The sequence below is a fragment of the Desmodus rotundus genome, chromosome 3, assembly GCF_022682495.2.
Source record: "Desmodus rotundus isolate HL8 chromosome 3, HLdesRot8A.1, whole genome shotgun sequence".
NCBI classification, from domain to species: Eukaryota; Metazoa; Chordata; class Mammalia; order Chiroptera; family Phyllostomidae; genus Desmodus; species Desmodus rotundus.
In genome coordinates this window covers 114,410,793-114,435,081 of record NC_071389.1, presented here as the reverse complement: position 1 = coordinate 114,435,081, position 24,289 = coordinate 114,410,793, and the positions used below count along the sequence as shown (strand labels likewise).

Here is a 24,289-nt window from a genome sequence, read left to right as displayed (position 1 = left end):
GTGGAGGAGATGTGGGCTGGGGAGGGCGGTGGGGGGCGGTGTCTGCCGAACAGATCACGGCCTACACCCACGATTGCATAGACCTGCATATCCCACTCACACCAAGCACACCCACGCAGGCTGCCACCCCCACACGACACACACTGCCTTTCAAACAACCTAGCATGGGCATCCCGACAGTCCACAGCATTTTTACAGCCCCTCACGCATGCACACATACACACACCCTTCCACTACCTACCCTGGCCAGGACCCCAGAACTGGAGACGCTGCAGAACCTGCCAGCTGCAGGCCCGCCACCCTCTCTCCAGTGCTGGGTTTTTCCAGCGGAGCCTCACTCCCTCTACTGAGCTCTCTGGGAATTGGTGTCTGACGCGGCTGCTCCTGAGTATTATTTATTTATTTATTTCCTCTTCCTCCTTCTAAGACCCTCCAGTCAGGAGAGCTGCGGCCCGGGACAGAGACAGACAGGAACCACAGGGACACAGGAGGCAGAGAGGACGGAGGGGAGGACCCCTCAGAAGCCCCCACCCGGCTCATCAAGCTCAACAAGCCTCGCAAGGGCCATGAGCACCAGGCAGGAGGCCAGGAGAGAGGGGGGAGACTCCAGCAGGAGGGGACAAGAGGCAGAGCTTCGGGACCGAGCCCACCTGAGCCAGCAGCGCAGGCTCAAACAGGCCACCCAGTTCCTGCACAAGGACTCTGCTGACCTGCTGCCCCTGGACAGCCTCAAGAGGCTGGGCACCTCCAAGGACTTGGTGAGGCAGCCCTCTCCCCACCCCACCCTGGAGAACTCCTCTGGCCCTTTTTCTCCACCTTCCTACCCCCTACCCTGAGGGTTGGGGTAAGGACATTTAAGTGCAGACTCTGAGCCTTCAGATTCCCTCCCTCACTGAGAGTGGGAGACAGGCAGTCCCCCCAACTTGAGGGGCTCCCTTTGGCCATTCTCAGCTCTTCACTGGGATATTCCCTGAACTTAGTGGCTAAGAGACCCCATTCTCATTGTGCAGCTTCCCCTCTAAAATCCAAGGTTTATGTTGGAGTGAGCTCTGCTGTTTAGTAGAGGTTTTCAGGGACACAGGAGCCTCTGGAGCGGTCATTTACAGCTGAGAGGGCTGCAGGATTGGCCAGTTTAGGGCTGTGATTGTCTTCCTCTCCCTAAACCATGCTCCCTCATGCCAGGGCTGCCTTTTACCCTTGGAATGAAGCATTGAAGTCCTCCATCCTTGCCAAAGTATCAGGATTTCCTACGGCTCTTGCCAGGCCACCCGACCTCCTTGAGTGTCCCTTTCCTCCCTCCAAGCCTCCCTCCAGGCTCCTTTCCTTCCATTTCCCTGCAGCAGCTTTGGCCTCCAGAGGGGATGGGGTGGGGCAGTGACAGTGAAGGGGTGAGTGGGTCAGGGGCAACCGCATGTACGCATTTCCCTGGGCTTTGAAGCCATGTTGCTTGGATTTAGATCCTGCTCTGACACTAACCAAGGCAAGTTACTTTATGTCTCTGTGCCTCAATTTCTTTATCTATTAAATGAGGATAAAATTAATAGTATCTACCTCATAGGGTTGTTGCAAGAGTTGCACGAGCTAATACCTATAAAGAACGTAGAACAGTGCCTGACTAAGAGAAAGCACTATCCAAATGCTGATATTATTCATTCAGCTACTATTTCATTTAGCCTGAGAGAGAAACGAAGCTCTGTAGGGTCCAGAGAACATGAAATCATATCTAACCTCTTGCTCATAGAAGAAATATTTCTGTACCAAGGTTTGGGAGCACTCTGTTCACTCTCCCATCTCCTCATCAGAGGGTCTGAGAGGAGGGTGGGAACTCCTGCAACCTGACGGGTACAAAGCCATTTCTGGGGGCCTCAGGCCACTCCGGCAGACCCTGCCACCTGGGAACCTAGAGGCAATCACAGGCCCTCACTACCCTTTGTGCCCTAGCCCTACCTTTCACCTTCCTCCCAGTCAAATGTGCCCCCTCCTGGAACCTTGCCCAGAGGCCAGGCAATCCCCCAGCCCTATCCCAGCAGCCCCGTAAAAGGAAAAGTAATCAGACTGAGATTTCAATTCAGAGAAACTCCAGGGGCTGTTCCTCCTTGCAAGCATAGCAAGCACAGCTGAGAAATGAGGGAACAGGGAAGCAGGTTCTCTGGCTCCCAGTGGCTAGAATCTTATAGCCTCTACTCTTTGGGAACCATCTGATATGATTTCTGGAGAAAGGCCATCCCCATGGGAAAAGTGGAAGGAGAGCTGGGAACTGCAGAGCTGCTCTTTCTGGCCAGTCCCAGAGCTTGCTGCCCTTTTCCCAGAGTTGGGTCTTCTGCTGGCAGCCTTGCCGGCGGGAGCAGTCTCAAGGGCCTCATTAAGCCATGGGTGGAAAAACAATCTCAGGCTCCCACAGAGAGAGGGCAGGTGGAGAAGCATGTGTGGAGGCTGACGGGATACATTATTCTTCAGCAAGTATTTATTGAGTAACTACTATACGCTGAAAGCCTTGGGATATAAAGATGTGTAAGATACAGACATGATCTCAAGGGCTCTCTAAGTTAATGGGGGAGTGAAATCCACAAATGACATCTGTGAGAAGAATGACAAAAGGAGCTACCCCAGTCTTGTGTGTGGAGGGAAGAGCACAAAGAAGTCAGAGAGGGCTTCCTGGAGGAGGTAAACCTGCACTAATTACCAGATGCACATGGAATCCCAGAACTCTCTCCTGAATGGTTAGTTCTTGAACAAAGTGTGTTGAGTTAGCCATCCAGTCTCAGGAATAGGGGAGAGGAGAAGCAAAGGTGGAAAAATAGCCTGGTGCAAGCGGTACAAGCAGGGTGGCTGGGGTGGGTGAGCCAAGCAGAGCGTGACGGGAAAGGGGAGAAGAGGCAGATTCGGGCAGTAACCAGGTCATCTGGGCTGTGGATTGCCTTAAAAAGTTTGAGCTTTACCATGTAAGCAATGGGGAGAGGGGTGCTTTCATGCATTTTAAAAAGGGGAGTAACATGGTTAGCTTTGTTTTATTTGGGTGCTTCTCAGACTCTAATGTGCACTGGAATCATCTGGGCATCTTGTCAAAATGAAGCTCCTGATTCAGTAGCTTTTCTGCATTTCTAACAAGCTTCCAAGTGATGTGAAAGGTGCTGATGTTATTCTAAGTATGAGGACCACACTTTGAATAACAAGGGTTTTAGATAACCATTGACTTGGAGCAGGTGTACCTGAGAGGAGACAGTACTGGAGGCAGGTTCTTATGAACATAAGGAGGCATCCCAGTGATCCAGGGGAGCTGTGGTGAGTCTGAAATAAAGGCAGTAATAGAAAGTAGGGATGGACTATAAACACAGGAGGCAAAACTGGCAGAATTTAGGAAGTGATTGGGCAGGGTGTGGGGGTTATGGGTGAAGGAGATTAAAAGGATGACTCCCAGCATTTTAGTTTTAAGGATTTTAACTTTGTCGTTTTTGTTGTTGCTTTCACTTCTTTTCATTGCACCATTCACCCTAGGACCTGCAACCCACTGAAGGACGAGGTCAAAGGGGGAAACATGTCCAAAAAAAAATAGCTTGTTGTAGATCTGAAAGAGAATTTATCCCAAGCATAATACTAGTTCCTGAAATGTCCCATCAACTGATATTAATCAGTCTAAACTAGATGGACTATTCTCTTTCCATTTCTTCATCACTGAGCAATCCACTGGGGGCTGGGAAAAATGGCATAGTTTGATACTGGGGTTCACTCTGCTGTGGTAATCTGACTGCTAGGAGCCTCGGGTGAGCTCCTGCCCCTTTCTTACTCCTTTGAGACTCAGGATGGGGCGTGGTTGGGGACAGCACCCTGGGATATCTGAGGTGGGGGAAACTGAGCAGCCTGGACACTTGGCTTTAGACCTATCTACCTTCATTGTTCTGTGATGGAGCCAGCAGCCGCACAGTGTGATCCAAAGACGCCTGGTAGAGAGAAACCAGAGCTGGAGTCAGGGGGAGTCTCCCCTGGGGCAGGCCCTGATTCATGGCCAGGAGAACAGGAGGAAGACTAGCACACCAGAGATTCCAGCTCTTCTGGTCAATTGCAAGGTGAGAACCTCCCAAGGCACTGGCTTTCATTAACTATCCTGCCTGTGACTGGCTCACTCCACCCACTCCTTTCTGCCCTGGGCTGTGAGGGAAGGAGGGAGGGAGGAAAGGAACCTCTCCCCCAAGCCTGGACCAAAAAAATGGGATCCCCTATCTCCTTTATTCTCTGCCTCTGACCATTTTCCCTCTGCAATTTCACGTCACCACTGTGACTCCCCCTTTCTTTGATCAAAGTACAGTCTCTGCGTGTGATGTGCCAGTGCCCTTCAGAGTGCTCCGAATAATGAACGGTGTGCCCACGGATGGAAAACGCAACCATCCCGCAAAAAATCATGTGATGGCCTCGTCATCTCTGGAGCCATTTGACCACTCAACAGAATTGAACTTTCCTAATAAATTAATAAATGCCCACTGCTTTTCCATCACGGTCTTTGCTCAACATTGCCTCTGCCTGCTTTGCAATAATTTTATATCCACATTCTACAATCTTTTAAGCTCAAACGTTACCTCCTCCTTGGAACCTTTTGATTTCCCCAGTAGGAAATAGCCTTTCCTCCTTCTCGATGTCTAGAGCAATTTACTGACAATCATTTCTACCACACGGTAGTTTCATTTCACTTCCCCTAGACTCCAAAACAATAGTATTCATTGCTGGGCCTTCCAGCAACATCTGTGTATAGTATATGCTCCATAAATGTTTGCAATGAGAAAACTGCATGTTTATGATACCCAAGTGGAACCCAAAATGTCTGTATAAATCCAAAAGAAAATTAATGTATCTTCCTTCTCTTCCTGTGGTCAACGCCTCTCTTACCCACACCTGAACTTCCTAATAAGGTATCCCAATCTCCACACCGCCCCTCTACTCCCAACTAGGTTTCTCTAACGGCGTGGCCCTCAGGCTCCCAAGAATTCCTCTAAATAAACAGATCTCCATTCCTGATCAAATCATTTCCAAACAGAGGGACTCACTACAAAGTGCAGCTCATTTACTTTTTTTAAAAATTCCTTTATTTGAACTAGTTTTGCCTCAATTACATGAGTCCCACAAAAGCCTCTTTTAAAGACTCAGTTCATCCCCTTTATTGGTTTCTGAAAGGGAACCACCCAAGGCTAGGAAGGTGAAGGTCCCAGTCTATTCTCCTGGGACTCACTAAATCCCCTACAACCCTCTCTCTCAGTGCCAGGACCAGGTGCTTCGGGTAGCCGTGGACACAGGCACCCACTACAACCAGATCTCCACTGGATGCCTCACCCGCCTGGGGTAAGAGTGTGGCCCAAAACAGTGGATGGGGGATGGGGCTTTTTTTGGGAGTGATCATATTCTGAAATTAGGTAGTAGTGGGTATACTCTGAATATACTAAAAACCACTTGATTGTACACTTTAAGAGGGTGGCTCTTATGGTATATGAACTATATCTAATAAAGATGTTATTTACCAAAGAGTTGATGGGGGCTCTGGCAGAGAAGACAAGGATTTAGACCCTATGTAGGGCCAGCAATTGGGTGAGAACCCAAAATGTGGTGGGGAGGGAGGGACATTACCTGACAAATGGAATGGGGGTGGGGGCTGTAGTGGCCATAACCTTGCTTCCCAACCACAGGTTAGGGAAGAGGGTCCTAAAAGCCTCAGGGGAAGACCTGGCCCCTGGACCCCCAATCCAAGTGGAGCAGCTGGAGCTGCAGCTAGGTCAGCAGACTGTGGCGTGCTCGGCCCAGGTGGTGGGTAAGTTCTCCCTTCATCGACAGCCCCACTTCCCATCTCTCCTACCTTTCTCTGCTGGGTGAGGCAAAGGCAGAGATTTCAGCCCTGCCAGCACCAGACAAGTTGTCCCCAAAGATGCTCTGACTATCCCCAATATCTGTGCCAAGATTCTCAGACCTGGGGATGGAGGGGGGCAAAGAAGGGGCACGTGCTGACAGGAGGGCAGCAGTGACCCCTAGGTACCCTCCAGAACCTTGTTTTCAAATGGTTCCTGCAGATGTTGAGAGTCCTGAATTCTGTCTTGGACTGCAGACTCTGCTTTCTCTCAAGGTAAGGAGGATGCTAGCACTTTGGGGCTTGACCAAGGGCTGGGACAGAGAAACAGGGAACACAGGTGCAGGTCAGGTTTTGATGAGAAAGATGTGATATGCAAATGCACCTTTGCTTCCTTAGAGGCTCCTGATCTCCCCACAAGTGAAAAATGTGGAGAACTGGGTCCCTTGCTGACAGGGGCCCAGGTGAATGACCACAGGGGGAAGCAAGGAGCAGGGGAAAACTGTGGGAAATGGGAGGGGACACAAAAAGAGGGGGCTGGGAGGGAGGTTACCTGCTGAGACAAGCTTACATTTCCCCTCCACACCCCACAGTGCTGTATTGACCTGGAGCATGGAGTGCTGCGGCTGAAAGCCCCCTTCCCAGAGCTGCCCTTCCTGCCTTTGTATCAAGAGCCTGGCCAGTGACTGCTGTTCCAGTCAGTCCCCAGGAGGAAGCACTGTGACTTAAGGGAACAGCCACGTGGGGAATGGGGGCACTACTACAGCCAGGTAGCTGGGGACTATGTTGTCTGTGCCTTTTGTCACTGCCCTGCCCCTGCTGTTCCATTGCCCTCAGTTGGCCACATTCTTCCCTGCTTCTTGGCAACTTCCCTACCCCCCAGGAGTTTTCCCAGAGGCGGCCCAGGAGCTCAGGGCTCTGCTTTCCCTGTTTTCTCTCATTCCCCTCCCAAGAAGAGCAAAGCCAAAATCAGGACTGCAGAAAACGACACAAGCAAAATGGGGTTCCAGGCTGGGGCCCTGGCATGGTAGAAACCAGCCAAGTCGAGGGCTGCAGCCTTCTGTTGTCCTCCACCTGTGCCCCAGCTCCCGCCAAACCCTCTCCACTGCCCACTGCCGTCACTCTCACGTCTCTCACTTCACCTCTTGGCTCACTATGTTTCACAGCTAGACACCACACCTCACCAACCGGTTCCCTGGCCGGGCTGGTGCTTACCTTTCTGATTCTGTACACGTGTGCTCACAGTTCAGTGGGGGAAGAAGCGCTGAACAGAGTAATTCAATACAGTAGGACGGTGGTTTGGTAGAGGAATGCCAGCTCACAAGACTAGGATCTCTGTTAGTTACCTTTCCTGAGCTTGCAAACGTCTGAAGCCAGTTACTACTTGATTACCCAGTGCAAGCCCTTGGATATACCTCTAATATTTGCCCCAGATATTCATTCTTCTCCACTTGCTTTTTCATCCACTGGGCCCCTGAACTTTGGGATAAGTGTGCAAGAGCCCTGTAGACAGCTGGCCCCAAAGGTGGACAGGGTAGTAGAGTTGTCAGTACTCAGACTTTACTGAATCTGTATTTCTTCTTATTTCTAGAACTATCCACTCCATTAGATCTTCTTCCTGCCCCTTATCTCTGGCTTCCATAGGTGGAGCTTGTCTTGTTTTAGAATCAATGGCTTTCTATCCCCTACCAGGTTCTAAGCCATGGCAAAGAGACAAGGAGGCTCTTCTGACTTCACTGTGAAGAGAGGAACTCAAACCGTAAGAAGCCAGACCCCTGAGTGTTTTTCTGGCAGGTTTGAGCCTCTCAAATCATGGATGTGGTCTAGAGGAAGAAAGTGTGTAACTAACCTGAACTAGGTAACTAGGACCTTGGGCTGGAAACAAAATCTTGAGCGTGGGGTAGATTAGAGAAGAACCAGGACGTAAGAAGCTGCCCCGTGACACCTGGCCTTACCTCTCTCAGCCAAGTCTCCTGCCCTCACGAGGAGAGGAGAGGGACTCACTATCACATGTGTGATAGATAGTGCCCTGGTCCTTCACTGCCTTGCTCCATGACCTCTGCTTTCCTGATCTCACCCTGTTCCTTTCCCTTGTGTCTTCTGCTGCTTCTGTAGTTGCGGACTGCAGACCCCCAGGCACTATGGCAGGCCCTCAGCTCAGCTGCTCCCCAACTTGAATAAACATCTGTTTCTCTATGGTAATGTGCTTCTTTGGTCTTCCCTCATGCCCATCAGAGGCTGAATGATAACTCTGCCCTATACCCTTCAGAAAGGGGTCAATATAATTGAGAGCAATGGATTTCAAACTCCTTTGAACATAATTCAAAGCAGGAAATATGAAATATATTTTATATTATACTCAGTAAACACATACAATTAAAGCAAAACAACCTTTCCCTACACTGAAAGCTATATATTTTTCATTCTATTATATTCTATTTCATTTATTCAAAAAATGCTGATTGCAACCTACAATTTGAAAGATACTGATTTAAAGCACACAGAATTAAGAGCAGAAGGGATATAAATGGCCAAAATATAATTCTGACTATGGTCTGGATCATGAACCTGCACCAGATTTTAAATGTCTATTGTCTGAGAGACATAAGGTATTTGGGGGAAATGAGTGGGTGGAAATGGAGCAAGGCCTATGAAGCTGCATGGTACTTGAAAGGTATGGCCAAATGAGAGTGTTGGTCCAGTTTCTTCAGAAAATAGAGCAAAATCATCTCAGGATTGCTGGGGACACAGAAAAACGAGACTGTAAAATGTTCTGAAAGACATCTCAAAAAAACCACAAACAAATAGTCTCCCATTCCTGTAATAATTACTACTATCAATAACCTTGAATTTTGACGTGGAAGATGGCACTTGGGATGGGGTACAGCCCCTACCTCACTGTTCCACTGGAGCCAAAGCCTAGTTTCCTTCTGAGTGTTGGGGCCACATGCAAGTCTCTTTTCCATATAGCAAGAGTGGGTTAGCTCTGGGGAGGGAGAAGTCCCAGGTGGTGTGGAATAAGGCCAGGGTCCTACACCCTGCTGATGTGATGGGTGAAGTACACAAGAAAATGGGCAGAGGGTCAACTTGTCTCTTCTTTCACCAAGAAGACATGAGATCTATAGTTCACAGTCACCCTAGGGTTGCTGCCATCTGTCCACGCACCTCTGTAATGTGTATTCCCTATCCTGCCAATACCATGGATACCTTGGGGGTAGGGAGGTTCAGGAGGATCCTTCCTCAGGTAGGAGGGAAAGTCCAGCTAGGTGGGATCCTGGAGGCTTGCAGGAGCACACTGTGGTGGCTGGTCAGGATGGTAGAGGGTTCGGTGAACCAGGGTGCGGACTGCTGGGAGGTCATCAGGATCTGAGGGCAAGAAAGGGGCTGGTAAGAGGCCGTGGCTCTCCTGGGCCCCTGATTTTCCACTGTGGCAGCTTGCTGGGCCTCACCTATGCCCAGCTCCTGCAGCAGGCTCTGGTACTCTGGCTCAGCCTCCAGCAACTTCAGCAGATTGGTAGACTCCATCCGCTCGAGCTGTACCTCCCAGTACACATAGATCTTCTGGTTGAAGGTGACATACACGAGGCAGGGGCTGTTGCGGCCCTCTTTGCAGGCATACAGGCCTAGGAGGTGTGGGTGGTGAGACAAAGGTCAAGAAGTTTCATCCGGTGGTGAGAGGTAAGAATAAGATAGGGGCTCTAGAGTTGGCGGTTCTGGCCCTTCCACATATGTCAAGCAGAAAACTAATGGCTCTCTTTCTAGGTCTACTCTGTTGTAAACTCGGTAAAACAATAAACAACTCGGCCAATTCCAGATATAGAAAAACCATAGTAACAAAACTCAGGCAGAATAGCATCCAAAAATGTGATGCTTGATTTTGTTATCATAGTGATGGCCCTGGAGTAACGACTAGTTTTGCTAGTCCAAGGGGTAGATCAAAAACTGAGGCTTCTCTGAGGGGCAGCCCCTCTGCAAAGGCATACTGACCTCTCAGGTCACTGGGGTATGTGGGCTAGAGCACTGTTTAGTTCTTTTCATTTCAGTGACCACAGATCCTCCATGCCCCCCACAGAGTGAGCGCTGGCTTCCAAGGTCCCAGTTTGGAACTAATGGGAATGTTCTAGGACAGCGATTTTCAATCAGTATGCTGCGGCCGGCACACTAGTGTGCTACAAGAATTTTTAAAACATGCAATTCCTGTCTATTTAGTCAGGGGCACTGACCTCTTTTCTCTTAAGACTGTCAAGTTAAAAAAATGACAACAGCCAACATAACAACAGCCATCCAGTGTGAATGAATCAAAATTATACCTATTTTTTGTCAGATTGGTAAAGATCTATTTTTTGGTGCACTGTAGAATTTTAGTAATTAGCTTATGTGTGCCATGAAATGAAAAAGGTTGAAAATCGCTGCTCTAGGGGAATGTTCTGCACAGAGTTCCAATATACTCAGATGGGAAAGAGCTTTCTGATGTCACCTTTTATTTTTCCTTATTTAAACCTGTAAAGATGGCAATTTAGTACCCACCCATCACCCTCTACTGAAAGAGGTAAGGAACGCATTTGTTTGTGCAGACTCCCGCGAGGGGACACGCTGAGAATAACAGCAGGAGGCAGATGAGTGTGGTCAGTGGGGGCCGGGGGCAGGGGCCCACCTGCACAGAAGGCTCGGACGTTCTCATCCACTTGGAAGCGGACAACCGTGCGGTTGTGGTCGATGATATACGTCTGTCCGTCCCAGGCACAGGCAACCACCTCCTCGTGCCCATTGCCCTGAAGAAGGTCAGAGACAAGATTGCAGGGGTGGCCAGGAACCATTTTAAAAAGAGATCTCACGATGGGGCTGGATGAAATACAAAGAAGCTATAGCCTTCGCTATGGGACAAACAGCTGGCTGAGAAAGAAAACAACCATATGCCTCTTACTGAATTTCTCCCATGTGCTAGGCACCAAAGGGGCTGCTGTCCAATGAGCCACCTCACATAGCACTCACAACGACCCTGTGAAGTAGGCAATATTATTCCCAATTTGACACTGAGGGAACTTCAGCTTGTAGAAATAAAATCATGCACCAAAGGTCACTCAGTGGGGAGATGGTGGAATCAGGCTTCCAACCTAGGCCTGTCCCGTCTGACCCCACAGCCTCATGCCTCCTCTCCTACAGTCGTCAGCATGCGTGACAGCAGCGCAAAGGCAGCCCCCATCTCCAGACTCAGGGGCCACAGCCTCAGTAAGGACAGATTCACATGGAACAAGAAAAAAACTTCATATGCATCTGGAGTTGGGACTGATGACAAACTTCTGGACCCTAGTAATTAGCTGGTTCTCTTTGGAGCTTTTTCTGCTGCTGAATGGTACTGAAGTGTGAGGTTCCCCAGAGCACAGAGAATAGTGCTAAGCAATAGGGGAACAACTCATTTCGAAGGGAGCTACCTGGCTAAAGAGGGCCTTAAGGTAAAGGTTCAGAGTTAACTATGAAGTGATAATGGCCTCACTGAAACCTTGTATCTCCATGTAAAGAAGGTGAGAATGTTCTTTTCCACCAGGTTTTCCACCCACCGTGACATCCAGTTTCTCTAGGGCGAAAAGCTGGTGATCCACCTGCACGGACCACAGCAGCTTGTCTGCTTCCTCCATAAGCTTCAGTGTCCCTGTTGGGGGAGAGGCAGGCTGGGATGGGGAGAACGGGACCCCTGAGCAGACCCCCCAGGCACACAACCTCCCACCCCAGCAGGGGCCTGTAGCTGACCCGGGGAACTCACCATCCAAGGTACAGAGGGCAAAGAGGCCAGAGCCACCACTCTCAGGGGTGTGGCCTGTGGGTGCGACAGAAGGACCAGAAGAAGAAAATGTGAAGATCAAGGCAAGATCACAGCATATTGGGTGAGGGATGGTCAAGGGCAGGGAGGGAGGGAGGGACAGGACTAGAAATGAGAGAAGGTCCCACATCTCCTTTCCCAAAAGTAATGTTTGCCCCCAGCAACCTGCCTTGTCCCTCCACCCCCTCACCTCGTTTAATGTTGCCGATGAGGTGAGTAGAGACATTCTTGTTGTGGATGCGGCCGGACGTCTGGTGCAGCACAACATCTCGGGCAGCTGGGGTCTCCCTGTGGGCAGGAGACTGGGAGACTAAGTGGGAGACCAAGTGAGCTTAGTCCTCTGGCATGTCTGCGGCCCCATTTCCGAAAGAGCTGCTGAGATGGGAATCAGCTAGGAACCTATAGCTGACCCATGTGGCCTGTGTGGCAAGTTGGAAAGAGAGGGACAGAGCTACCAGGCTAGAATCTTAGAACCTCTTCAAGATGCTACAACGTTAGAGTCAAGATTCCCTGGGTCCCAAAATATAGGTCTTCCCTTACTAGGGTGGAGGTGCTTTTGCCGAAGCTAGTTGAAGCAGCTCTGCCAGCTGCAGACCCATCCACTGCCATGTACATCCAGGACCCCATCTTGCTCCCATGTACCCCACACCATCCACAGGCCTGCACCACTTACCTACTGCTTTCCGTGGTTCCTTCAGAGGTAGCAGAGTGCACAGTGTCCTTGTTCCAGGTACACAGTAGAACTGCATAAGCACAGCCTGGCTGCGATACCATCAGCTCAGGAACACCCAGGGACCCCAGAGTCACTGAGAGACTGTCCACCTGCACCAGGGAACAGAGGCTTAAAGGGGGCTGGAGAGAGAGGAAGTGGGACCCTGCAAAGAACATGGGAGAGAATCGGAGTAGGGGCCCCGGGGGCAGTCCCCCAGGCTTCAAGGGCAGCAGCAGTAGGAATTCCGGAGTTCACAGGGCTCCTGCCTAGTGCCATCCTCTCTAATTATGCTATCTGCTTTCCGCTGCCGGGTCCAGATCCTGACACAGACATTACACCCACCTTCACATTCCCAGTTCTCAGCACTAGGTTCCTTCCTATTTGCCATGACTAGCAACTTCCCCTAAGACTGATTTGAAATGATCTTTAGATCTCTCTCAGCAAGATGATTTTCCCTTCTTTCCACCCTGTATCATGGCCCACAACCCCCCTCTAGGAGGCCTTCCTCCCTGCTCTCTAAGCTCCGGGGTCCCTCTACTCAGCTTCTCACCTGACCTTCCAGCGTCCATTTCTGGAGAGACACCAGCTGCCCTGTCAGATGTTCGGTGCCCTCGCCCAGATCTTCCCAACGGAAAGCCCGTACCACACGGTCTGTGTACCCTACCACCAGCTCACAACACCCATCTCCATCTGTGGTCCAGAAAATAAGACAAGTTTGGAGCCAAAGCTGCATTCGTCAGCTTGAACCCTACAAGCATCCCATCCCTACTCCTCTGCTAACATTACCGCTGGCATTTTGACTTCAAGCCCAACCTGTTGTGGAGCCATCTCACATGCTCTGAGTCTGGTGTGCCTCCCCGCCCTTCCTGTACCGACAGCACCTCCTTGTCCCTTGGCCCTACCCATCCACCTGCTCCACAGGCCCTGTCACTGCTTCTCTCAGATACGCACCTCAGGGTGTCCAGATGCATCCAATACACCCACCACCAATTTTGAGACAGCTTCCGGCCAAAATATCAGCACAGTATCTATATAGCTCACTCCCTCACCATCTTCAATTTTTGATCAAGTGTCACCTTCTCAGCAAGAACTTCCCTGACACTCCATATAGAATTGCTACCTGTACCTCAATACTCTCTAGGTCCTTTCCGTGATTTATTTTCTCCATAGCAATTGTGCAAATGAATACTGATCCCCCCACCCCCCGCCACTGAATCCCTTGAGATCTGCTCTGTTATCCACTGACTCTTATTGCCCCAACTGCCTGCAAAGATAGCCATTCCTACCGATGTCACTGATCAGCATGACCTTGGTGTTGGCAGGGATGTGCTGCTTAAAGACCGGACGCTGCTCCTCTCCCATTAGGGTCTCATGGTGCCCAGAAGCATCCAGGGTCCTGGCAGGAGTCAGGTCACACAAGTGAAACCAGCCCTCAGCACTCACTGCCACCACCAGGTTCTGGGAGAGATAGAGGTATGGGAGAGGTGGACTGGGGAGGGAAGTTTGAGCGCAGAACTGATCATTAGAACACAGAAATTAGGGCTAAGGTCATTAACTCTCAACTGATTTCCACCTTAAGGCAGGGATCCATCCAGCTAAGACCTTGGAGTTACACTCAAGTCCCAAGACCCCCGAAAGTTCTTACCTTTCCTTTATTACATATATCTCCAACCCCAACGCAAGTCAGCTGCAAAAGAAGAAAGGGAGGCTCAGGGTGACCCAGAGGGAGACCAGTACTCCCTCATCTCTGTGAAGCAGGAAGGAGCAGGTTTTCTCATTACTAGCATGTGCTGGAAACCGGTGCCATGGGACCTGTGCTGATGGTCTGTGTTAACCAAGCTACTGTGCTATAGATTTGGTTTGGTTTACCCACAGAGTAATATGAAGACTTATTACTTCTTCATATTAGGAAGTAAAGGCAATTTGGGCTGAAAGCAAAATCTCTACAAAACAAAACTCCAATTTAGCAAGACTATCATGTTTCTAGACTTATTCAAATACTACCCCCAATATCTATTATACTTTATAAGATCAGACAACCTAGGCAGTTTTCCTAAAGTGCTTGGGGAGTCCCTCGTGTGTGGATGTGTGTGGATGTGTACATGCAAGTGCTGCCTTAGGGCTTCCCTCCCTGAATCAAGCAAATCCCAAACCAGTGGCTAAGCTGGGTACTGGTGAGTGAGGGCACACTGGTGAGCTCCTGTGTCCATCTCAGCCTTGACGGTTCCTGGACAGAAAAAATCCCTTCCCCCGCCTTCAGATGCAGGTAGTTGAATACTGACCATTCCCTGGCAGGAACAGGTGAGCCACGGCCGGCTATCATCATTCTTATACACAGACAGCTTCCCACTGGTGTCTCCCACCACCAGTTCATTCAACTTCAGATGGAGAAAGAGGAGTGTTAGCATGGGTCCTGCTGACCCACCTCAAACTCTTCTCTACTGGGCCCATCCTGGGGAAATCACAGGACATCAACTTGAATCTTCATCAAACATATTAAAGAATCTTTTGTGACCAACACAGCCATAGTTTTCTAAGTTTCTTAATTTCCATGGGGAAGGGGTTGTGGGTGTGTGCATGTGTGTGTGTGTGTGTGCGTGTGTCAGGGACAGGGGAGGCCAGAGGAATGGGGGAACACAGACTCCATCCCAGAGAAGTTTGACATTTGAACAGCTCAATGCCCCATGCTTGACTTTGGCTCTGATTCATCCATTACAAACAGGCCATACATACAGGGAGGGACAAAAGTAGGCTTACAGTTGTTTGTATGGAAAGTAATACAATAATTAATAAATAATAATACAGGAGTAAACTCTCTGTTCTGCATACTAACAACTGTAAACCTACTTTTGCCCCACCTTGTATTTTGGAAACAACCCAAAATACTCAACTTTTGGGGAATTTAACTCCAAACCTCATATTCCATTAGGGCCAGGGGAAAAAAAGGCAGTTCTGGGGGCCCTCCCTCCTTTAGCAAGAACTTTTGATCTTGGTGTCCTAAGAATGAATAAAGAGGGATGGTGGTGCCGGAGTGGGGAGCAGCAGGAAGGGGCTGTGTGTCAGGATCCATGTTCTGGGCCTCTGGTGCCCCCAAGTGGTGGCTAAGCTCTCAGGATGGCAGGCTCCCTGCATGAAGCCTCTTCACCACTATTTGTATATGAATACTCCACTTCCCAGGGGGTAACAATGATAATAAGGTTACTCCAAACCCTATTTCTACTAACAGCTTCAGGATTTCCCCTCGTGGGGACATCCAACACCCCCTTCCTGTCCTCAAAGTAGAGTGAATATTAGATTCCCAGAAGATTTAATTTTAAAGGTAACAAAGACATAAAAGGAAAACAGTAAGGAAAAGCTAACAATGAATTGGAATTTATCAATAATGATTTACTTGATTTGAATCTTACATTATTTTTAATAGTTATGGGAATTATTTATGGGAGTATTAGATCACAGAAGCATAAAACAGGTTTGTTTACATCAAACCCTCTACACCTGATGTTTCTATTACAGAAATGGATGTTACTATTCCATCCTCGGAGAACTTTTGCAGATGCATAGGAGAGAAGCTGCGTGGCACAGAGGTTCAGAGTGCAGCTGCCTGCATTGGATTCCAGTTCTCTATGCCTATATTTCATTTGCAAAATGAGGATCATGCCCTGATCAGTGTGGCTTAGTTGGGTGGGCCTCGTCCTGCAAGGCAAAGGGTCACCCGTTGGTTTCCCTGGCAGGGTGCATGCCTGGGTTGCGGGTCCAGTCCCCAGTCAGGACACATGCAAGAGGCCACCAATGGATGTTTTTCTCTCACATTGATGATTCTCTCCCTCTCTACCCCTTCCCATAGCCCTAAAACTAAATGAATAAAATCTTTAAAATTTTTCTTAAAAAAAATGAGAATCATAAGAGTAGCTACCTCATAAGGTTGTTGCAAGAATTGAGCTAACAGAGGGAAGTATTTAGAAGTGATTAGTGTATTGTGAGCACTAATATCAGGTGGTTTTCAGCCTCTAGTTAAAACACCTGCAAAGCTAGGGATGTTAGCATCCTTCGTACAATCCATTCTTTTTCTTATACATTCATTCAACAAATAAGTCTATAGTAGTCCTCGATAAAATGTTTACTTAAAAGACAAATACCAAAAAAAGATTGTTTTAAGAAACAAAGAAAAATCAGAATGAAAGAGAATGTGCAGTCAGCCCTTGAGTTTGCAGGTAAAGCTGGACAACCAGTTAGGGATAGAAAGACAAAATGTCACAGACTCCCTACTGAGAAGGATCTCACAGTTTAACAAGGGCACAGACACAGGAATAAAATCACAAAACAGTGTGGAAGGTGCAGTGAGCCAGGCAGAGAGAGAGGCAATGGCACTGGAGGAGGATATTCCCAGGACAGCCCATCTGCTCTCTGGCAGCTACAGTAGCCCCCCCTTATCCGTGGGGATACATTTCAAGACACCAGTGGATGCTTGAAACTGAAGAGTGTACTGAACCCTCATACAGGAGTGGGCAAAATAGGCTTACTCTGCCATTACGACATTCTTTTGAGTTAATAAAGCTATAATAATAATAATCATAACCTGCGTGTCTTTTTTCATATGAACAACTATAAACCTACTTTTGCCCACCCCTGCACATACTATTTTCTCTTATATACACATACTGTGGTAGAGCTTAATTTATAAGTTAGGCACAGGAAGAGATTAACAAGAACTACTAATAATATAGAATAATTACAACAATATACAGTACTATAATAAAAGTTATGTAAATATGGTCACTCATTTCAGGGAGTCCCTTGTTGAAGTCTTCATATAGTCTCAAAGCTTTCCAGTGTGACATGTTGCCATCAATTAGAACAGAGTTTCTGCTCAGGTCTCCCACCCACAAATTTAATGCCTTTTCTATCTATCACACAACATGTCTGTCACTGTTGCAGTTTCAGGTGCAATAGCAAAACAAGCACGAATTTCTTTTTCAATTACGTTTTGCATTTCTCTCTTGCTCTTCCTCTTCTCCTTCTGGCACCATATGATTCAGATGTTGGAACACTTAAAGTTGTCCTGGAGGTTCCTAAGCCTTTCCTCTTTTTTTTGAATTCTTGTTTCTGCATTCTGTTCTGATTGAATGTTTATTTCTTCCTTCTGGTCCAAATCATTGATTTGAGTTCCAGTTTCCTTCCCTTCACTGTTGGTTCCCTGTACATTTTCCTTTATTTCACTTTTTATAGACTTCACTTTTTCCTCTATTTTGGGAAGATACTCAACCATTTCTGTGAGCATCCTGATTACCTGTTTTGAGCTGTGCATCTGATAGGTTGGCTATCCCTTCATCACATAGTTCTATTTTTGGAGCTTTGATCTGTTCTTTCATTTGGGCCCTATTTCTTTGTCTCTGCACACGTGTTACGTAGTAAGGGATGGAGCCTTAAGTATTCACCAGGGTGGGGCAACCCACATTGTTATTGCTGTGGTGTGGCACTGTATGTGGAGGAGGGGTTAGAGAAGGAATAATGCCACTTGTTCAGCTCTTTGTCGGCTTTCAGTTACTTCCCCCACTACCCAAAGTAAATTGGGCCCCTCTGGTGCTGATTCCCAGGTGGGTGGGTTTGTGTACATTCTAGTCCACTGTGGGTTTCTCCAGTGGACGCTCCTGTGAGGCTGGGAGTCTCTCCCACTGCCACAACCCCACAGGTATTAACAGCCAGAGGTTTTGAGGCTTTACCTCCCTGCTCCAGAACCCTAGGTTGTGTGGTCTGTCTTACTCCCTGGCTGTTCCTCCCGGTTTACCCACATAGAAATGTGGGACCACCAGCTGTTGTCTCGTCTGCCCAGTCCTCCAGCTGCCACCTTGCCGTGCATCTTCTCTGCCCTGGCTGCCCATCTCCACTCCTCCTACCAGTTTAGATGAGTGTTTGTTCTTTAACTCATTGGTTGTTGGACTTCCACACAGTTTGATTTTCTGGCAGTTCTGATTATTTTGTGTTTTTTAATTTGTTGTTGTCCTTCTTTTGGTTGTGCAAGGAGGCAAAGTGTATCTACCTATGCCTCCATCTTGGCTGGAAGTCCTATTTATTTTTTTATTGTATGTTTTCAAAGTAAGTTTTTTTCTTGCCCCAAATCTCCGAATGCTGGCCTGGGGGACTAATAACAAAATTTCTATGTATACTGAGTGTACCACATTTAACTGCTAGCCAACTATCTCAACTACTTGTTCTTCTTTCCATTATATTTATTAATAACAGGAAGAGCCCTTCAAATTGCTATGAGATACATAATCACATTTGCTCTTCATAACAATCTTAATTTATTCAACAAACATTTACTGAGTGCCTACTATGTGCCAGGCACTATTCTCAGTGTTGGGAATATAGCAGTAAAAACAAAAAACAAAACAGCAACAACAACAAAAAAAACCCAAAAAATTCCTACCCTAATGGGAAAAAATATAAATATCCCTAATATTGCAGAATTGAGTGTATAATATTGCACTTAGAAAAGTACAATTTCCAAAATAGCTGGTGCTATGAAGCTATAAAAAATGTGTGTATTTTTCTCTTGTAAACAAAGAAGACAATCAGATAAAGAGGAAAATAATGTACATCTAAAGTCATTTTGTCAGTTTACTATTTAAAAATGCCTCCCTTGACTTTCTCATAAAAATTGTTCTGCTTGGCATATGAAGAAATGTGAAAGCCCAGAAAACATAATACAAATTCATGAAAATAACTTTTTCCTCCCCAGAGAGTGTAGAGCCAAAGAAGGCCTCATTCATCATCACAGCACAAAGAAGTCTGGAAAGAGAGGAGGATGTTTTAGTCACTCCCCTCCCCCCCTTTTTTTCAGGGAAAAGACAGTACAGAACAGAGAGGCAGACTAGGAAGATGGGACAGAGGGTAGGAGAGAAAGGTAATAAGGTGCTTTGTATTAAAAATATTAAATAGAGCTAAGGAATGAAAAGATAAAGTCTGGGGAAAAGAGTGTTTCACATTATCAATAGCCCCTATCCCTTTTGATGCTCCACTCTAGAACATTTTATGTATTTTAATCAAAGCACCTTATTACTATCATTCCACCTGGTTTTGAGCTATCTGAGGGCTGGGGCTGTCTTGTTCATTTTTGAATTCCCAGAATGTAGCAGAGTCCTTGGCACATAATGGACAGTTCAATATTTTCATTAAAATAGAATCAAATACTAACAATAGTGCTAACACTAATTGAGCTGTAACTGTGTGCCAGGCATGATGCTACCTGCTTTACCTGCATTAATTCATTCAAATAAGGAACGACTCTAGAGAAAGCAATGGTAGATGAAAATTATTTTTGTCAGTCAAGGTGTAGCACTTTAAAAGTTTCCAGACACCTGCGGGTAGTATGGAACAGGTACCGCAGTAAGACATTGAGATTGGGTCGGCGAGGACATCTGTTGCCTTAGGGAGAAGCATATTCTACCAGTTGGAAGGTGAGGCAAGATAGAGCAATGTATTCCAGCGTCGCAAGGGGCCAAGTGTAAGAGCAGAAGAGGTGCTTTTTTTGGGGGGGGGGGGGTACGGTAATCCTCACCAGAGAATATGTTTATTGATGTGAGAGAGGGAGAGAGAAACATCGATGTGATCGGTTGCCTCCGCTATAGGCCTGGACCAAGGATCCAACCAGCAACCTAGGTATGTGCCTTGACCAGGACGAACCGCAACCTCTACGGGTCCGGGATGACCCTTCAATCAACTTAGCTACCCGGCCAGGGCAGCAGAGGTGCTTTTAAAGCCTATTTTGAAGCTTTGAAAAGTAAAGTGGAGGAAGCCTAACAACAGAACCAGTGAACCTGGAAATTTAGCCACCAAAGTTTACTAGGCTCTTTCGGTGAATATGTTACTTAATTAGACAGAGAGACAGTTACCCCCGCTCGTAAAAGATTACCAGACCCAGTGCGCGAGTCAAACTCAGTCAGAACGACCCGCGACGCTTAAACTATTAGTAAACTTGTTCCCTAGGTCGCCACGCAAGCTCTATTGCGCATGAGTCACTCGCTCGGCGGGCTTCCTCCACTTCCCTGGCTCCGCCCTCCGGCCCGGCCCTGCACAGACCCGGGCTGCGTCTCTGGTAGTGCGCATGCACTGACCGTATCGTTGTCTACGTCTCCGAGGCAGATTGCGTGCGGGAAGAGGCTTCCGCAGAACTCCAGGGCTACGCGCTGCACGTAACTAACGGATCTCATCGCACTTCTAAGGGCTAAGGGGGTCGAGGAGCACCGCTAAGTGTTTCCTGAGCCCCTCCCGGCACCGCCACAGCGAAAGGCCACTGATAGCAGGAAGTTACATCACCGCCCGAGCTTCCAATCCTAGCCTTCTTCGCTTAACCTTAGCGAGGAGGCGGGCCTTCCGGGCCTTCTGAGCCTTCTTGGCGTGGGGCGGGCTCGCCCTGCTACTGATGTGAGTGACAGGGGTGTGAGCCACTCCTTCTCACCTTAGTGCTAGAGCGCTTGGGTAGACCAACCCTAACCGGGCTCCTCTATTCCCTTGGCAGTGGGGCGCTCTAGCGCTTGACCCAGTAACCTTGACCTCTTCCTTTGTTGCCGTAGCAATGAAAATTTCCAGCCATCAGAGCACCCCTGAGAATCATAATAATCGTAATAACTGACAATTGTATGCTTCCCAGCAGTGTATTTTAAAAGTTACCTCTTAGGAATTGTGAAAACGACGTAGTGAATTGAACCAGCATTTAAAAACACGAATAGGAGAGAGTAGAAAATATCAAGTGATTCATAGTAAGAAAAGTATTGTTCTTATGAAAACTTTGTTTCAGTTGTATATATTTATATCTGTATATAGCGGCTAATGTATATTAAAATTTTTTTTTAAAATTTTTATTGTTATTCAGTTACAGTTGTATGCCTTTTCTCCCCATCCCTCCACCCCACCCCAGCTGAACCCACCTCCCTCCCCCACCTCCACCCTCCCCCTTGATTTTGTCCATGTGTCCTTTATAGTAGTTCCTGTAATCCCCTCATCCCACTGTCCCCACCCCACTCCCCCCTGGCTATTGTTAGATTGTTCTTAACTTCAATGTCTCTGGTTATATTTTGTTTCCTTTTTTCTTCTATTGATTATGTTCCAGTTAAAGGTGAGATCATATGGTATTTGTCCCTCACCGTCTGGCTTATTTCACTTAGCATAATGCTCTCCAGTTCCATCCATGCTGTTGCAAAGGGTATAAGCTCCTTCTTTCTCTCTGCTGCGTAGAATTCCATTGTGTAAATATACCATAGCTTTTGGATCCACTCGTTTGCTGATGGGCACTTAGGTTGCCTCCAGTACTTGGCTATTGTAAATTGTGCTGCTATGAACATTGGGGTGCACAGGTTCTTTTGGATTGGTGTTTCAGGGTTCTTAGGGTATAATCCCAGCAGCGGAATTGCTGGGTCAAAGGGCAGTTCCATTTTTAGTTTTCTGAGGAAATTCCATGCTGTTTTCCACAGTGGCCTCACCAGTCTGCATTCCCACCAACAGTGCACTAGGGTTCCCTTTTCTCCGCATCCTCTCCAACATTTGTTTGTGGATTTGTGTATGTTGGCCACTCTGAGTGGTGTGAGATGGCACCTCATTGTGGTTTTAATTTGCATCTCTGATGGCTAGTGATGCTGAGCATCTTTTCATATGTCTCCGGGCGCTCTGTATGTCTTCCTTGGAGAAGTGTCTGTTCAAGTCCTTTGCCCATTTTTTAATTGGGTTGTTTGTCTTCCTGGAGTGGAGTCATGTGAGTTCTTTATATATTTTGGAGATCAGGCCCTTGTCTGAGGTATCATTGGCAAATATGTTTTCCTATACTGTTGGTTCTCTTTGCATTTTAATGCTGTTTTCTTTAGCCATGCAGAAGCTTTTTATTTTGATGAGGTCCCATTTGTTTATTCTTTCCTTTATGTCCCTTGCTTTAGGGACATGTCTGTGAGGATGTTGCTGTGTGGAATGTCTGAGATTTTCCTGCCAATGTTTTCCTCAAGGACTTTTATGATGTTACAACTTATATTTAAGTCTTTTATCCATCTTGAGTTTATTTTTGTGTATGGTGTAAGTTGATGATCGAGTTTCATTTTTTTGCATGTAGCTGTCCAGTAAAAGTTTTTTTTAACGGTGTGTGTGCTCTGGTCAGTAGTTTGAAAACCACTTGGTGCAAAGCACATTTCACATATATTATTGCATGTAATTAACACAAAAAACCTGTGAGCTTGTATAATTCCGATTTTTTGGATGAGGAAAATAGGTTCAGTAAGATTAAGTAACACGGCAGAAAATGGTAGAGGTGGAGCTCAGACCAGGATTATTTGATCCAAAACTTCAGATCTTTTCTATCATTTATGTCATAGTTCCTAGGAAAGTCCTGAGGCTACAAGTCAAGGTTGCTTAGACACTGGATCTGCCCTGCCCTGTGGCCCCACTGCAAAGCTCTTGCCTCCCACTGTCAGTGGCCTCACTCTGTAATATAAATGGGACTTCACCGTCATGGTTGGCCTCTTAGGGAAACTTTTCATGTTGAATCAAGTCCAGTCTTTCTTTGGGGTGCCTCATCAATCAAGGCACCAAAAGTATTATTTGTGAAATCTGCAGGTACTTCATGCATTTTAAGGTTTAGGTCTGCTGGCCCAGGCTGATTTAACACATTGGTCTTCCAGAAGTCAACTTTGTGAAAGTGAGGATCTGTACTTCATCTGAGGATGTTGGACCAGGGCTGGTCTTGCTTTCTGAACCTAGAAAGAGAAGGCACTGGTGGGCAAGACCTTGGTGCCTGGGGGCAAGAGAGGAAGAAGGACACATTTTGTCCTAGGGGGTCCCAATGGGTCTGAAGGCCAGATGAGATGAGAACAAGGAACAAAAAGGTCAAAACAGGAGGCAATTTAGAGAAATACTGGGACCTCAGATACACTGAAGTTTCTGTTTCTGTGGTGTACTGTGGGATTGGCCAGGTCCATTCAAAGTCTTCGGGTTACACAGGTGTACCTGGCACTTTAAATACATGATCTTATTTATGGAGGGGTTGCATGCTACTACATCTTGCCATACAGCATCTCTATTCTCATCCTAGCTCAAACCCCAAGCTTCGTGTTGGTTTTAAGGGATGGAAAAACAAAGGCCAGTTTTAAAATATTAACCTCTAGATGTCAAGTAAAATAGTTTGAATTATGTTTCTTTTCACTAAGATTTCTACATTGTTTTTTCTTTTTCCAGCCCTATGAATGAAATTGTAAAACAAACAAACAAACAAAACTAATTCAGCACAAAATAGATGAGGATCACCCTGCCTCTCACCATGTGCCCTGGCCTGACCCAGTTGTCTGAAATCATACTCTGACCCAGCTCTCCACAATGCCTTAGTTTTATCTTCCTCATCACTTTGCCTCTTGTTCTTGACTTTTCTGTGCCCAGCAGGTACCTATTTTTATTTGTTCTGTTTTTGCCATGAAGGTCATGTCATTATTGATCACAGCTCGGATACCCTGCCTTTTGGCTTTTGCCAGGAGAGCCAAATAAAGTTAGGAAGGAGATATGAGTTTCCAGATACATATGGCATGAATCAAGTCTTTTCATTTTTATGCCACTCACACCTTGTATCAATTACTTTAATTTCATTGAGTGTTAAATTCATAGTAAGTGGATTACAAGACTGGGCATTGCAGAGTCACGTAGACAGATCCCTGGCTCTCCAAGGAGCACTCTTGTTCATGGCTCTTTCTAGTGGGATGGTTGGTGAGTCTCCACATGTACCATCTACTGCCCATCTTGTTTCAGACAAGCAATCTTTCAGCATGGGTTTTAGCTTATTTCCCGGAACTGCCTAACCATGCCATCTTCCTGGTTACATGACATGGATACAGTTGTGTGGGTAATATACTCTTTTTTTAAAAGATTTTTACTTATTTTTTTTTAGAGGGGAAGGGAGGGAAACATC

At 47.1% G+C, this 24,289-nt stretch overlaps 2 protein-coding genes across 6 annotated transcripts; one reads left to right on the top strand and one right to left on the bottom strand.

Moving 5' to 3' along the window:
- Positions 1 to 304: 304 nt before the first annotated feature.
- On the top strand, positions 305 to 6,545 carry NRIP2 (nuclear receptor interacting protein 2). Of its 2 annotated transcripts, XM_045199272.2 has the most exons (6): positions 305 to 758; positions 3,912 to 4,064; positions 5,246 to 5,328; positions 5,670 to 5,791; positions 6,048 to 6,100; positions 6,418 to 6,545. In XM_045199272.2, exons 1-6 carry the CDS (start codon positions 567 to 569, stop codon positions 6,508 to 6,510), a joined length of 696 nt encoding a protein of 231 aa, XP_045055207.1. In that variant the 5' UTR covers positions 305 to 566; the 3' UTR covers positions 6,511 to 6,545. The 2 variants fall into 2 exon arrangements, with proteins under 2 accessions (XP_045055207.1, XP_053776885.1); XM_053920910.1 differs by lacking the exon at positions 3,912 to 4,064.
- A 1,612-nt stretch (positions 6,546 to 8,157) lies between these two features.
- ITFG2 (integrin alpha FG-GAP repeat containing 2) lies at positions 8,158 to 20,733 on the bottom strand. Of its 4 annotated transcripts, XR_002975474.4 has the most exons (13): positions 20,469 to 20,733; positions 14,637 to 14,732; positions 14,000 to 14,041; positions 13,641 to 13,812; positions 12,905 to 13,044; positions 12,316 to 12,464; positions 11,833 to 11,930; positions 11,586 to 11,639; positions 11,383 to 11,474; positions 10,479 to 10,596; positions 9,274 to 9,447; positions 9,032 to 9,190; positions 8,158 to 8,563 (listed from the first exon to the last, which is right to left on the bottom strand). XR_002975474.4 is itself a non-coding variant. In XM_024568274.3 (12 exons), the coding sequence occupies exons 1-12, from the start codon at positions 20,562 to 20,564 to the stop codon at positions 9,087 to 9,089; spliced, it is 1,335 nt and encodes a 444-aa protein (XP_024424042.1). In that variant the 5' UTR covers positions 20,565 to 20,733; the 3' UTR covers positions 8,158 to 9,086. The 4 variants fall into 4 exon arrangements, 3 of the variants coding, with proteins under 3 accessions (XP_024424042.1, XP_045055092.1, XP_045055050.1); XM_024568274.3 differs by having other exon boundaries at positions 8,158 to 9,190; XM_045199157.3 differs by having other exon boundaries at positions 8,158 to 9,190; positions 14,637 to 14,806; positions 20,469 to 20,659.
- Between the last annotated feature and the right edge of the window lie 3,556 nt (positions 20,734 to 24,289).

Bases quoted from the DNA above. Each gene is read 5' to 3' on its own strand.
- NRIP2 (XM_045199272.2), top strand. From the start codon at position 567: ATGAGCACCAGGCAGGAGGCCAGGAGAGAGGGGGGAGACTCCAGCAGG. The intron at 5,329-5,669 runs GTAAGAGTGTGG...TCCCAACCACAG, and splicing joins GGATGCCTCACCCGCCTGGG to GTTAGGGAAGAGGGTCCTAA. The intron at 5,792-6,047 runs GTAAGTTCTCCC...TGGTTCCTGCAG, and splicing joins GTGCTCGGCCCAGGTGGTGG to ATGTTGAGAGTCCTGAATTC.
- ITFG2 (XM_024568274.3), bottom strand. From the start codon at position 20,564: ATGAGATCCGTTAGTTACGTGCAGCGCGTAGCCCTGGAGTTCTGCGGA. The intron at 13,045-13,640 runs GTAGGAATGGCT...TCTGGACCACAG, and splicing joins CATGCTGATCAGTGACATCG to ATGGAGATGGGTGTTGTGAG. The intron at 11,640-11,832 runs GTGAGGGGGTGG...TCGCACCCACAG, and splicing joins CATCGGCAACATTAAACGAG to GCCACACCCCTGAGAGTGGT.